Below are 15,499 nucleotides of genomic sequence, written 5' to 3' on the forward strand. Positions count from 1 at the left end.
TATCTATCTATCTATCTATCTATCTATCTATCTATCTATCTGGATTAAATATTTTCTGGATTAACACATTTCTGGAACTACAATTTAGTGAAGCTATATAAAAAGCATCCATCCTTGACTTTTCTGTAGGTTCTCCCAGTTTATTATTTATCAAGTGTTCACGACGTCTCTAAACATTTTGTTATAAAGGCCTACCCAGTTAATGTTTATGTAATGTTCTGTGATGTTTCTTACTCCTCCCTGGCCTTACATAATAGCAGGTCGGCGTGAGATACGTTGAAATATAATTTAGTAAAGAGCAAAATGAGGGCCATCATTCGCTACATGCATGTGTTAGACGCCGAGGAGATTACCAACCCTCAACATGTCTTTCAGCAGGTTGACAGATTTGAACAGTTCAACCAAAGACTGCAATATCGTTGGGGTCACACTGAAATTGCAGTGTTTCAATGTAATAATAATAATAATAATAAAATGAATCATTCATAATACTCACCCTCCTTCAAACTGGTATGACTCTGCCTTACATGTACAACTATAAAAATGAACTTATTTAAACCACTTCAGCACACTTCAATAAAAAATAAATAAATAAAAAAATACAAATATTCTCAAAATTAAAGTTCTTTACTGGTACAAGTCAAAGTACTGTAGCCATCTTATAACGACCGAAAAACAAAAAAACAAAACTAAATATAAACAGACCAATTTGCACTGAAAAGCATTTTACAAAACACACCGCACAAAGTCCTATACCTCAGCTAAAATTCGGTAAAATAAATAGTCACGAACAAATCAATAGTATTTTACAAACGGACTCTTACAGGTCAACATAGTGGTGTTGACGACACTGTTCTGCAAATGAACCCCTGGCTTTTTAAACATATCCAATGAATCACATAGGACTTGTGCAACTTACATTTCCTTTATAAAGACAGAACAGTGCGCTGCTGTCTACTTTAACTCAAAAGCTTGACAAAAACACAATAAAAAGGAAAATAATGATGATAAAGACGACAGGGCGCACCCCTTTATGTAAAATAAACACTGATATAAGTTGATTAAAAAGGGCTAATTACAATAAGTTACATTCCTGCGGAGTATCATGACTGCGCTGTGATGTTATATACTACTGATGAGAGAAACAAACAGTGAGTGAGTGAGCGAGCGTTTTATGTCCAGTTTTGTTCAAATGTACACATATTAGTCCACATGCTCATCCATAAACACCCGTTCCCCGTCTCCATCTGAGCTCAAGCTAGTCTCTTACAATTTATGGCTGTTCGTTTGTACAAAAATTAAAATACTATCTGGGTCATATTTCACACTGAAAATAATATCAGCCCTAAATGGCATGTACAAATAACACAACTCACAACTGTGATTGGTAGCTTCAGTCAGCATTATAAAGCAAAAAATGACTGTTTTATGATGGGGTTTTTTTTTTTTGCATCACATTATTGGAAAATTAGGAACATTTCCCTATAAAATGACCACATTATTATAATGCAAAAGAAAAACGTAATTGGAATAAATTCTCAATATTAATATTGAAAAAAAAAAAAATGACACTCAATAGTAATTTATCAAGATGTATTACAATTTAATTATTTAAATCAGAACAAATGAAAAAGCAGTAAAACGAAGGATATCATAAATATATAAAAATAAAAACTTTTTAAATAATATGTACTTTTGCATCACAGTAATGAGATTTTCTTTTTGTCGCTTAACTTTAAAAATAACATCACAATGCAAAAAACAAAAACAAAAAAACTTAGCAGCCCTAATATAAGATTGATTTAGTAAAAAAATAACTTTCCAAGGGGGAAATATGACCCAGACATATTCTCATGAGGGTAAACGGTGGTAAAGGTTTTAAAAACGTCCCTCTTCCGGACTGGTGAAGTCGGATACTCGGGATACTTACATTAGCGTGTCCTGAACTTCACATGTCTCTGTACATTCAGAAAACAAAAGTAAAATGAGAGAAGCGTGTTCTGTCTGAAGGCACAGATACCTCTACGGGGCAGGAGCGTAACACGGGGCCCGGCCGAAAGGGCATGAGAATCAGTGCAAGAACAGGGAAGTGGGAAGGAAACGAGTGGGAAATCCTTAGCTTGAAATGCACGGCTCTTTCCCGCTGTGCTCCTTGCAACTCTGTTTCGGCCATCATTCGTATTAAAGTCTTAAAAACGTAGCGTCAAAGTCCGAGCGTTTCCTGTATGTACATAAGGGGTGATATGGTACTGTACAAAGGGGGTTTATTGAGTGTGAGGTTTGCCGTGGACTCTGAAGCGATACAGGCAGGTGTAATCGGGATGACCCCAGTTCGAAAGCACGCGCATCTCGATGATCTGGAACGCCTTGTCATTCTTCTCCTTGGGACAAAGAGGAAAAATAAACCATGGTCAGCATTTCTGCTCATTGCTAAACACTAGTACGCTGCTCTGCTGTCTACAAAGGCAGCATGCTAACTAAAAGAGAACTATATATGAAATAGACACAATTTATAATTTATTATCAATAGATATTGCTGGACCAAATCTCTCCTCATATGACGATGTGGTTCGGAAGGTAAATGAAAACTCTCAAGTGGGAATGCGTGAAAGCTGAGGTATGGCTGTCTACGTCCTGATTCAGAGCAACCCGGTACACTACAACAACAGCCAGTAAGGTTAACGTTTCTATGGTAACAGCGAGTTGGACCTATCAGCAGACTTTGCTACTACGCTTAGGATTGTGTGTAGTGTATTTTTTTCCCTTAAGATTGCGGATAAAACATGTTTTTCTTTAAACAAGGTTGATTTCATACAAACTTATAGCTTCAACAGGTGCAAAAACCTTCGTTTCACAACCTCATAGCTTGTGGTCAGTCTACCTCGGATGGTTTAGACATTAGGGCTGATAATCTAAATCCTTATCGAGAAATACTGTTGACCGAAAGTTCTGTATCCCTACTCCGCGATCCGGAAGCAGGAAGTGTGACATAGGCCTATAACAATTGATTTCTTTATAAACGCGTTCTGGGACATGCAATGCTGAATTTGGCCAAAAAGAAAAGTTGCTAAGCTAACGACAAGATACTAGGAAACACATAACGTGTTTTCCATTTTATTTTTTCTGGATTTAGTTTTAATGGTTTAATTACATTTATGTTAAAAAGGATGTTTATTCAATTGCATTCATAAAATGTAATAATCAAACATATTTTTGATTAAAATTTGAACAATAATTACACCGTTTTTATTTTTTATTTTTCTTGATTCTGTTTCATACAAATGTATTTCCAAAAACAGTGGTAATCAAATAATATATAAAACATTCATAATGTCATTTAAATATATATATATATATATATATATATATATATAAATAACTTTATTTCTTGGTTAAAAAAAGTGTCGTGCAGCAGAGGTTTGCAAATGGTTGTGGTTTTGCTTAAAAATGTTTTAATATTACATTTTAAATAAAATATTAAATATAATATATTAATATATAATATATTAATATAAAATATTAATATTAAATTTAATGTTTTTTTTTAAAAATTGTGATATTCCTTAAAAGTGTTTTAACAAACTTTTATTATTATTGTTGTTATTATTACCTTGAGAAGCAAATTCTACTGTACAATAGTAATATAGACCATTTCACAAGATGTAAACAACACTGGCCCAGAAACACTTCCTGTTTCAGTTTGTAACTGTTTTCTTTATTTCACATGTAAAGAAAAGATCTTAAAGATGTTTTTTTAACTTTTTGATTCAATTTTAAATGTTCTGTTGGTTGTATTTTATCCTAGCTTTTATGTAGTGTTAAAAAACTGAAACAGGAAGTGCTTCTGGACCAGTGTTGTTTACATCTTTTGAAATGGTCTATACAGTATTTCTTTAATAATTTCTTCAAGTTAAAACAAACTGTGTTCGGGTTGTAGAATAGACTTTGAGGTTCTGTGCATATCTGACGTTAGTTTTATCAAATGAAATGATAAAATACTGGCCAAGACATATTTCAATAGCAGTCTTTCAGTGGTTTATTATTCACAGACACAAGTCTATACCCCGATTCGATTAAGTGATTAGCCCTACTTTTGAATGATCCAAATTTGACCAAATTATGTAACATTCCATGTATTACATTTTTATAACTGGATTAAGGGATTCTGTCCACATTTTCTGTATCGTGGAAATGCCTCGGCCTTTAAGTTGCCTTAATTATGGATTTCTGAAAATGACCTTTCATGTAGTGTGTAACATCTCTAAGTGAATGAAAACATCCTGCAGTTTTAAGTTTTAAATCTGAAAGTGCATCATATATAAAGTTATTGTCTTTCATAAGGAAGAGTCGACTAGGCAGTAATATCAAGAGGAAACATTAGCATATTGCCTGACACCAGGGAAAACTTGAACCCTGTAGGGGAGCACTGGACATTGTACATCTGCAAATTCTGTATGTATATATTTTACCATAACTGGGAAGATCTGGAGTGATTCTCCATCATCTTGATAGGTGTAGTCACCCAGTAGTTTCCCTTCCTCCTGGTATTCATCATCTAATCCCTGCGGATACAAACAGCAAGACTTACAGCACAGCACACGTGACTATACACCACTTCTGAACACATTTGTTTAAGCATCCAGCTAGAAATATGTGTCAGTACATGCTCTTAAACCAGACATAAGCATGCATTCTTACATAGACAGAGAATCGTCGAGGTGCGCTGCTGATGTTCCCCGAGGGAGAGAGGCTTTTGGGAATATGCTCCAGGCAGAAGGAGGTCGGGATCACGCTTAAAGACAGCCTGATCACCAGATAACCCTGGGAGCCTTTAAACGCCCAGCAGTTTCCAGGGTACATGTCCGGCTACAACACAGACAGAAATTCACATTCATCTTTCTTGGTGTCATCAGTTTATTTCATATTTTTTTTATTCTATTGTTTGTCATTTGCTCTTATTTTATTACTTACTACTTGTGTTAAAATGTTTGAACTTTACATTAGTAAGGCTAGCAGTTTTGGTTGTGATATAAAAGCGAGAATTGTGAAATTTCACTAGTAGGTAAAAATGTTTATTTATTTATTAAAATACAAGGTTACAACAAAGAAAACAATCACTTTTTTTGGGTGGCAGGGCCAGTAAAAATCCTTATCGTTGAGCCCTGCTATACTAAAGGCACAGCTAAATATAATATTTATTACAATGGGTTTATGTGAAGATTTTTTTAAGTTAACTTGCATTAAATAAAGTTATATTTTCTAAAGCCTAAATGTTAAAAATGATGGCTTTCCATTCATACTGTAATGTTGAATGGTTATAATTACTCATTTCATCCCCAAAAATTGTAATTAGTATTAAAGAAATTAGTATTTGGAGATTCAAATGTAAAGTGATTTATTACAATATAAAAATACATTACAAATGTTGGATTGGTTGGATTAATTGTGAATAATTAAAGAATATATGCAAACAATTATTATTATTTATTTTTTTATTAACCAGAGTGCTGATACTCTTACATTTATATTTATGGACTTATTTGATGTTGATATACAAATCAGCTTAGATTGTATTCAAAGTATTCATTTTATCCAGGAATCGAAGCCATGGCCTTGACATTCTCTACTGTTTAACCTACAGAATAGTTGCATATTTTGATATGTGTGATGATCTATCACTTCAAGGTGTACATTAGGTCTGTACCTGGATGACAGCACGTGGAGACTGTGAGAAGTACCAGAGTGGGATCCCAAACAGGCTCATAAGTGCTGTCTTTGTCTCGTACGTCTCGGAGCAGCGCGTGCTGAGAATGCTGCCACCTGCCGACACACATCAGTCTTATGGAAAAATGTCTTTAAAGGGCCAGTGATGTTCATATGTGCATGTGTTGCAGACGTGCTAACCTCCAGACTCCAGAGCGTAGTCCACCTGTCCGGTGCGATCCTCGGAGTACAGCCTTAACGCACGCTGGACGATCAACTGCACCTGCTGAGATTGAGGGAAACAGTCGGGATTATTTCAGAGATTTTAAAGGCATCTTAAAAGGCGGATGTAAACATACAATTGAACGAGAAAACTAAAACGGTTTCCTCAAAAATGGCCACTTAAGTTAACAGCAGCCATAAACGTTCTTTCCTCATCACATGAAAAGATTGGGTGTCATCTGATGTGTAATAAACTTTACATCTGTTGTTAAGATATGAGGTTGGAGTCTACTTTGAAAGAGCAAGATACATAACACAACTGCTCAAAAGTTTGGAGTTGGGTAGGATATGTTGTAATGTCTCTTTTTTGAAAGAAGTCTCTTATGCTTAGAAGGACAGTTAATATTGTGAAATATTATTACAATTTATAACTTTTCTATATTATATATTAATATTAATATTCTATATTAATATATTACAATATGTAATTTATTCCTGTGATCAAAGCTGAATTTTCAGCATCGTTACTCCAGTCTTTAGTGTCACATGATCCTTCAGAAATCACTCTAATATGATGATTTGATGCTCAAGAAACACAATCATCATCATCAATTTTGAATTGTGTGCTGCTTAATATTTTTGTGGAAACCATGATACATACATTCAGGATTCTTTCATAGTTCACAAGACAAGCATTCATTTGAAATATAAATCTTTCATAACTTTATAAATGTCTTTATTGTCACTTTTGACCTAGCCGATTAAAAGTAATAATTTCAACAAAAAAAAAATAAAAAAATAAAAAATCATACCACCAACTTTTGAATGATAATGCATAATTACCTCTAAAAAAGTTATTCAGCAAACTTGCTACCACAACTTCCAAGTTTACAAGTTCTAATTTATTGATCCATTTAAGTTTCAAGTTATTTTGTTGAGTTATGTTGACTTCAAAGTTAGACTACCTGAAGGCAAACACTACATTGACTCTATAAACAATGACATCGCTGATGCCAGTGAAAAGTAATTTCTTACTTGTTCATTAAAATTCCAAGCTAAATAAGTTACATTTAGCATATGCTATTCTAGCTGCAGATTTTAGGTAAAATAGATCAAATTAATTGGTTTCAGGGCTACAGCTCAAGTAATTTCTTTGAGTAATCAACTTAAAAAATTGCATTTGACTTAGTTTACAAACTTAATTTACAATATAATGCAGTTTTGCTGGTTGAACACAATTTAATTAAAAGTTGTCATAACTCAAAAAAAAAAAAAAAAACTGATGCAAAGTTAATCAAGCCAACGTTATTTTTTTTTAGCTTTGTACCTCCTCTGACATCCCAGCAGCCCCAGCGGTGTGGGCGACAGTCTGAGTAATTGTTTCAGTGGTGGACTGCTGCTGTTTGCTCTCCTGCATCTGAAGAGACAGGTTTCCCAGAATGCTGCGCTCCAGGGTCATGAGGGTCGCGGTGAGGTCAGAGGAGCGTGTGTACTGGGATGCCAGCCACGGCAACAAGGGCTCGGGAATCTCCATTTCACCCCCGTTTTGACCGTACAACAGAGCGTACAACTGTTTTTTCACCTGAGCCGACACCTGGGGAAGAAATCAGATTTTATATATATTTATATATATATAAGTGAAAACCGCAACAGGATGAGCACTGTATAAACACTACACACCGTTTCATGTATGGTGTCGAGCCGGTCGCATTTCCCCCGACATCCCATCACCCCTTGCAGGTCTTCTCTGATGCGGCCCAGCTCCGCTTCCAACCTCTGAACCTCAGAGAGCAAAGCATCATGGTTCTCCTGAGACACTCCAACACTGAAGAGCAAAAGCCAAGAGCGGATGTTAATACTGAGACAGGAAGTGCCCCGTACAACTACATCTGCAGGTGATTTTTAAGCATGTCTACCTGACAGGGGCCTGTACTGGAGTCTGCTGTGTTACATGGATTTCCTTTGAATGAGAAGAGAATTGAGACACAATTAGATGAATGAGTGTAATCCAGTAATACAAAGATTTTGCTCACAGGAATAAAAGTCATTTTAACATGTATTCAAATAGAAAACGGTTATTTTAAATAGTAATATTTCATTATATCAATGTTTTTACTGTATTTTTAATCAAATAAATGCAACCTCTGTGAGCAGAAGAGACTTCTTTAGACAACTTCAACTAAACAACTAGAAAAAAAAAAAAAAAAAAAAAAAAAAAATCGAATAGAGCCCAAACTTCTGAACAGTAGTTTATGCCTTTTTTATTATTTTATATGATCAGTTGGCACTTCCTTTTACTGACTATTCTCTTACAAAATACAGTGATGAGTGTTGCAATGGCAAGAAATAATCAGAGGACATGGGAAAACAATCTCTAATTTGTAATTGCAGTAATTCTAAAAAGACACAAAGGCATCAAAAGAGTGTGTGTGTGTGTGTGTGTGTGTGTGTTCTACCTCAGTTCTAGAGTTCAGGTTCTGAAGGAGAAGTTCCAGCTCGGCTAGTCGAGTTTCGATCCTCGTCTGATGCTGCACGCGCTCTTCCTCAGTCTGGAACACACAGTGAGAGAAAAACAACTACACATTAAAAAGACAGTTGTGGGTAAAATAATGCCACTGGGGACAGAGGGAGGCATGGATTGTACATAAACACAGCAAAACAAGCAAAATGCCTTTGCAACTTTTAAGGCAGTTAAGGCTCCGATATACTCATGGTAAAGCTCTTTTTCATTCTTCGTTTAGAGATAAAACAAAGTTAGAAACGTAAGCCATGAAATACTGTTATCGAACATCTGACGCTGAGAGCAATTATGTAAATATGTGTCGCACGCTTTTCTCTTAATAACAAAAAGCACCAGATCATAGCAATGCACATATATTTGCACAAACTCTATGGCACTCCAGTAAAGTCAAATCATGTTAATTTGAATAGGCTGTCACTTTATCCAACAAATTGCTTAAAATCAAGCAGCTTTACCATATTAACCTCGACGGACTGAACAGGAGAAGCCCAAAAGATTTCCACGTGAGAGGCGGCGAAGCCTCAGCACACACTTATTACACAATTGCCACGGACCAACGGTAGTACCAAGGTGTTTAGCTGCCATAGTGACCTTTTTCTATTCCAAAGAAAGTTCGCTTTGGCAAGCTGTTTCAAACTCCCAAAACGAACTCCACATGAACTGTGATTTGCCCTGATTTTGTTCAAAAACTAGGCCTACATCACATCAGTTCATTCTTTGATTTCAGGGCATATCAGTATAGTATATCAGGGCCTTTAAACTTCTTAACCCTCTGGGCTTCTTCGTAAATGGGTTACACTTAGCTTCCTCCCGGTCAAGAACTTTTACTTTACTTCTTCCCAGGATAACCATTCAAATATATTTTTGTTTTATAATATTTTATGATTATTATTTAGAATTTTTAGAATTTTTTATGATACTTTGCATTAATTATATAATTTTTATGAGCTATTTTTTCCATTAGAATTAATATACATATTTTTATTTTATATTGTTTTTTATTTTATTTTTTCAATAAATACAACATTTCACATCAAAATAGAGTGTCAGCTAATAAAAAAAAAAAATAATTCAAGTAGAAGAGCGCCACCTAGTGGCTTTAAAAAACAGTTACATGTGTGCAATGTCCTGTACAGCCTGTAGGCTGCCTATAGCTTCCTATTCAAATACATAGAAAGGCTTTTTGATTCTTTTTGTTGGTTTAGACATGATTTCTCATGTCTGTGTGCGTGCGTGTGTGTGTGTGAGTGCGCATTTGAGCAAGATTTTTTCTCATTTATTGATTTTATTTTTCATATTCTACAAATTTGCTGGTGCAGTCTTGCCAGTTTATTTGTGTATGTGTGTGTGTTTGTTTGTGTGCGTGTGTGTGTGTGTGTGTGTGTGTGTGTGTGGGGGGGGGGGTGGTCTTATTTGCACTCTTGATGTTCTAGAGTGTCACCCCTTCATTGCTGTACACTTTTTTTCTGCACAGTTGCTGATCTGTAGCTTGTACCACCAAAAGTTTCTCTGAGTTTTCCTATTTTTTCGTATTTCCCATTCATTTCCTATGTCGGTCATTTTTGACCGGGAGGAAGCTAAGTGTGACTTTTTTTTTTACGACCCTTTAACAAATCAGAATCATCTCCTTGGTTTTTTTGTGTGTTCATATAGGTAATACAACAAAAGTCACCAAGTTTCAGCCCGATCCGATCAAGCAAAAAAATTAAACATTTCAAAACGTAACAGTTTTCGGTCATTTTTGACCGAAGAAGCCCAGAGGGTTAAACAACATAATAACAACCACTGTATACAATCTAATATTTGATAGTTATTGTAAAAAATAAAATAAAAAGGCGCAGGAGTTATTTCAAAAGAAAACATAATGACATTTCTGAATAAAATCAGTGGAGAATAATATTAAAAGCAGGACAGTCCCATAAAAAAGGTTTCCAAATATTTACCTTTAAATGATAATTTTGAACCCTGCATTTTGATCTAATGATCTAAACCAGTGGTTCTCAACTCCAGTCCTGGGGACCCACTGCTCTGCATATTGTGTATGTCTCCCTTATTTAACACACCTGATTCAGATCCTCAGCTCGTTAGGACAGACTATGAACTGAACTGAGTGTGTCAGAGAAGAGAGACATACAAAATGTGCAGACCCGAAGACTGGAGTTGAGAACCACTGATCTAAACAGAGGAAGCAACCTTAACACAGAAGCTTGATAATTCTCACCTCTGTCCTGCTGACCGTCTCTCTCTCCATCTCTCCCTTGAGTGCGCTGAACTTGGGCTCGAGGAGCTGTGAGACCCACAGGCCGAGACTCTCTCTGTCTGTCTGTGTGTTTATCTGGTCCTGAAGGGCCTGAACGGAACCCACGGCCTCCTCATGCTGCTTCTTGGCTATCAGCTCCCCCTGCTGGACGCTTTCCCACAGTGACGCCACACGCTGCTCGAGTCGAGCCAAACGCTCGCTGTCAATGGACCCCGATGCAGCCTGACAAGAGTTCAGATTAGAATTAGATTCTTTAAAATATCAGATTTGACTCTAGTGATTGGTCCTGGTTCGTTACCTGAGAGATCGCTGAAGGTGGGATGCGTTGTTCTTCAAATAGTGGTTCTTTTATAAAGGAAGGTAGTGCAGGTAAAGAGGGAAGAGATGGCAGAGAAGGGAGGGAAGGAAGTGATGCGATGGAAGTGAACGCTGTTTTCCACTCGGTGAGGTTTACAGCTGGCAGGAAGGACAGAGCGATGGTTGGACCCAGATACCAGAAACCTAAAAACAAGAGAGGAGGGAAACCTTGGAAACAGGATCTCTAAATAACACAGTCTTTGTTTAAAAGCTCGTACATTTTAGTACTTTTTGGTACTAAAAACACAATCGTAATAGGATTTCAGGGCAAGAACTTCACATCAGCGTTTTGAGAGGGAGAGAGAAAGAAAGAACAAGAGAATGTGTGCGTTTGTGCAATCTTGGATAAGTGTGAAAGTAGAATAAGCAAAACCATCTGGGTAGAAGTACATATGATTGCATAAGTGTGGCTGTTTATTAGTGCCAGTGGTTTTGTGAAGGAATGTCTGGATCATTACAATGGTTTCTGTGCCATTAGACTCGCAAAAAGGAATTGCAACAAAAATGACTGTCTTTAATATACCTTGTCTGTGTATATGAGATTCAAGCAGGAGAAGGTATTTTACCATATAAAAATGCTCTGTGACATGCTTTTGATTACCACAAAAGCACTTACAATGGAAGCCTAGCAAACAAGTGTGCATCAAGGTCCATATACATTTGAAATATGCAAATAAAAAAAGTAAAAATGTGTTCTCATATGCAAATAAGTAGAAGTCAAAGAACTAAAACAACATTTGCAAACATTGTATGTACTAAAATTAGTCAAGTGAAACAGAATCACTCAACCACTTCTGTGCAACTATACAGATTTTTCTGTTTCTGAAAGAAACCACTTATGCTAACCAATATGTCATTTATTTGATCAGAAATACTATTTTCATGTTAGTATGTAATGCAAGCAAAAGGTCTTCCACCTGGAAAAGTAGTCCAACCTCAAAAGGACAGTTTAGACTTCATAAGATTTTTATAACATTAAAATATGTATTTTTTAAAGTTTCAGATTTTTTTTACATTTAAAGGGATAGTTCACTTTGAAATTATTTTTTGATATGTTTTAGCTTACCTCAAGGGCATCCAAGATGTAGGTGTCTTTGTTTCAGCAGTACTTTCATATTTTCAGCATTTTGATATTTTTAGGTCAAGCCGTTATTGTCTGTCAAAATATAATGGAGGTTTATGGGGTCCATTAAGTACACATTGATGGCCTAAGATCACTTCCGGGGCTTTTCGGAGCTTGCACAGACCGAAGCGCCCGCGCCCACTGAGTACATGGACGTGACTGTGATTACAAGAGGTAAAAACAATATAAGCATTGTTGGTTTTCTCACACAAACCGCTCGTTTCGTGTCTTAGGCCATCAATGTGTAATTACATCTACGACTCATTAAATCATGTTTAATTTGGACTTCTCTGTGCATGCTCTGAGGTGGACCCCATATACCGCCAGTAGCCATTATATGACTGGCTGACAGACATGAACGGTTTGACCTAAAAATAAACAAAGACACCTACATCTTGGATGCCCTTGAGGTAAGCTAAAACATATCAAAAATTAATTTCAAAGTGAACTATCCCTTTAAGTGCATGTAAGAGCATGCATCAAAAATACATGCTTGGGTACATCACTGTAAGTGTTTTCAATAAGTCATACAGCATCTCACATATGCTGAAATTTAGTAAATTGTATTATTCCTTTAACATTAAGTACTAATTATCCTCTAATGACAATATTACAAATCAATCCAACTCAAATCTCACCGAACAGCAGCAGGAAGGGTAGCAGAAACAGAAGAAGCTTCAGTAGTTTGGGCAGACACCTGACAGACAGAGAGAAAAATACTGTCAAAAAGATATAAGAAATAAAAGTAATATCCAGCAATATTATGGATTTGACTGCACTTTACATTATCAGATGAAAAGTTGAACTGAGCTGAAAAATGACAGTTTTCTTCCACTTTACATCTGAATCAATTTTTCTTTAAATGAATTTATGAATGGTTGTATGGATTTTACATCATCAACCCTGTTATTGTGTTATTAAACTAAACTGTCAACACTGAACCGACTGGAGCTGAATAACGACACTATTGTCTTTAGTAAAGCTGCTCAGAGCTGAATTGAACTTGTTACATAATACATTTTACAGTTAGTGAACTGAATTGAGCTGAATAAGGATACAATTATCTTTTTAGAGCTTGTCTCAAATTTGATAAAGTTTGTATCTGTGATTGTTATTTTCCAGTTTATTACTGTGAAAATACTTGGAAATAATTTCAATTGTATAAAGCGCTTTAAAATTAAGATGACCTGACTAGAGTGTGTTAAAAAAATAAGCAAAAGCACAATATTTACACAAAGGCCCAAACACTTTTAACTTTTACCTGGTGAGAAGAAAGACGTTGATCAGAGACATGAGCGCCACCAGCTGATACCATCCTGTTCCCAGCCACCAGAAGGCGCCAGTCGCTGCTTTCCCTGTTCAGAGCAGAAGAGGAAGTTACAATGGAGTGATAGCTAGTCCATGTTACACATTGACAGGTTTAAATGATTGAGGGAAGAGAATTATTAGTCAAAGAATCAGATACAGAGATGGATGCACTCGAATCACCAGAGCTGAAAAGTTAGGGAGGGAAGTTCAGGTTAAAATGATTTCAGTCTTCAGAAAGAAGTCATATGGAGGCTCACTGTGCAGAAAACTAAATGATGTGAGAAAGAGGAGGAAGTGAGAGAGACAGGGCGAGCATGCTGGAGTCTGAATCATATCGACCTGGAGAACACAGTGCCAACCACAGCACGGACTTCAGCTTCCGAGCCACAAACGCACCGGCAGAGCCGAAGCTTCGGCAAACCCTCAGAAGACCGTAACCTGAGTCAACCAGAAGAGATTCAGACAACATCCTGCTATCGAACACATCTTTCCCCCAAATTTCATTCTAGTGTCTTACATCTTAGCGTTATGAAAGCTAACAAAAAGAAAAACACAAAAACATCTCTTCTGAAGCGAGACACTGAAGTCGATGTCTACTAGGAATGGTGTTTAAAGATCTGAAGGTGTATAACCTGTGTAAGAAACAAGGGCCCACAAGGCTGTGAATAGGTGGCGGGTGAAGGAATAGTGTTTATGCTCCATGTGCTGCTTCCCTTTGTTGTCATCACCTGTAAGTCAGCAGTGACGACATCAACATCAGCATCAAAACTCATGGAAAGGAACACAACTTATATGAATAAAGTCAAGAGTATATACATTTATTAAATCATATACTCAAAATGGTACACTACCATTTTGGGCCAGTAAAATATATACTTTTTGAAAGAAATTAATAATGTTATTCAGGAGCGATACATTAAATTGATCAAAAGTGATAATATTTATATTGTTACAAAAGATTTCTTTTTCAAAAAAAAAAAAAAAAAAAAAAGCTGTTCTTTAACCTGTTAACTGTCACCCCCCCCCCCCTTTTTTTGAATTTCGAACTTAAATGGTTGTAATTCAAGAATGCTTTGGAATATAGACATATGATTGGTCTTGTTTTAAAGAAGACATTTGGCAGATTTTTGTAGAAGTGAAATAAATTAAGAAAGTGAAACAGAAAAAAAGTTATAGAAGTTTGAGTTTATGGAAATGTACAATGTAAAAATATTAATTATTCATATTTTACATAAAATATATATTTTCAAAACCTGGGCTGCTCTAAAATGGCGGAAAGATCAAAGCCAAAAATCTGAACAAGTTGTGTTTCAAATTTTAGGTTGATATCTCAAAAAATGAGCTTTCAGTAAGATTTTGTTTGAGCGCAGTACCAAACTTTTTCACTAGGGCACAATCAGACTCCATTACTGCCCATATAAGGGCGCCTGCCTTTCCATTCGTGTTTTGAGTGATATGAACCATTATTTTCACAATTTTCATACAATTTCTGAAGTAGAGATCCTATTCAGAAGTAGCATGGGAAGTTTGGCAGATTTTGATATGAATTGAACCTCTAAGAAACACATACAAAGAACACGCATGTAAGTCATAGCTAGCTGACACGTCACAAATGGTGAATTTATTATTTTTTTCTTGATATTTCAAACTTTTCAGACCTTTTTTTTCCCAAAATAATTGAATGGATTCTATCTTTTGAACTTTCGGCATGAAAACAAACTGAGGTATCTACCATTTTTTCATGATTTTTCATGTTTACTGCTATTTTAAAATAAAGGTCTGAACACGCCTTATGAGTATGAAAATATTCTTGTTTTATATTGATAAATTATGGCTCCTCTGTAAAATATTCTGAAAATCAGTCACCAAATATGTAAACTAGAGATTGTAAGCTTTCAAATGATATATAGTTTGTCAATATTATTTAAGGTATTTACCAAGATATTATTGTTTTAAAAATATAGTGGCAAACGTCCCACCTGTGGGACGGGTGACTTTCTATTCA

General features: G+C 35.8%; 1 protein-coding gene across 4 annotated transcripts in view; it reads right to left on the reverse strand.

Annotated features, from left to right (window-relative positions):
• Nucleotides 1-608: 608 nt before the first annotated feature.
• Nucleotides 609-15,499, reverse strand: part of sun1b (Sad1 and UNC84 domain containing 1b) — a 32,904-nt gene continuing 18,013 nt past the window's right edge. For 3 of the 4 annotated variants that reach the window (XM_039662716.2, XM_039662713.2, XM_039662712.2), the window contains 15 exons: nt 14,127-14,222; nt 13,834-13,932; nt 13,448-13,541; nt 12,825-12,883; nt 11,005-11,207; nt 10,668-10,928; nt 8,382-8,474; nt 7,842-7,885; nt 7,606-7,750; nt 7,253-7,519; nt 5,905-5,989; nt 5,705-5,820; nt 4,699-4,866; nt 4,470-4,562; nt 609-2,381 (listed from right to left, as the gene is read on the reverse strand). In XM_039662716.2, coding sequence (XP_039518650.2) covers nt 2,265-2,381; nt 4,470-4,562; nt 4,699-4,866; nt 5,705-5,820; nt 5,905-5,989; nt 7,253-7,519; nt 7,606-7,750; nt 7,842-7,885; nt 8,382-8,474; nt 10,668-10,928; nt 11,005-11,207; nt 12,825-12,883; nt 13,448-13,541; nt 13,834-13,932; nt 14,127-14,222 — 1,940 coding nt within the window. In that variant the 3' untranslated portion in view covers nt 609-2,264. The remainder of the gene's footprint in view (nt 2,382-4,469; nt 4,563-4,698; nt 4,867-5,704; nt 5,821-5,904; nt 5,990-7,252; nt 7,520-7,605; nt 7,751-7,841; nt 7,886-8,381; nt 8,475-10,667; nt 10,929-11,004; nt 11,208-12,824; nt 12,884-13,447; nt 13,542-13,833; nt 13,933-14,126; nt 14,223-15,499) is intronic. The other variant, XM_039662717.2, reaches the window with a different exon arrangement.

Source organism: Pimephales promelas, chromosome 3 (assembly GCF_988280905.1).
Source record: "Pimephales promelas chromosome 3, fPimPro1.hap1.1, whole genome shotgun sequence".
Classification (NCBI taxonomy): domain Eukaryota; kingdom Metazoa; phylum Chordata; class Actinopteri; order Cypriniformes; family Leuciscidae; genus Pimephales; species Pimephales promelas.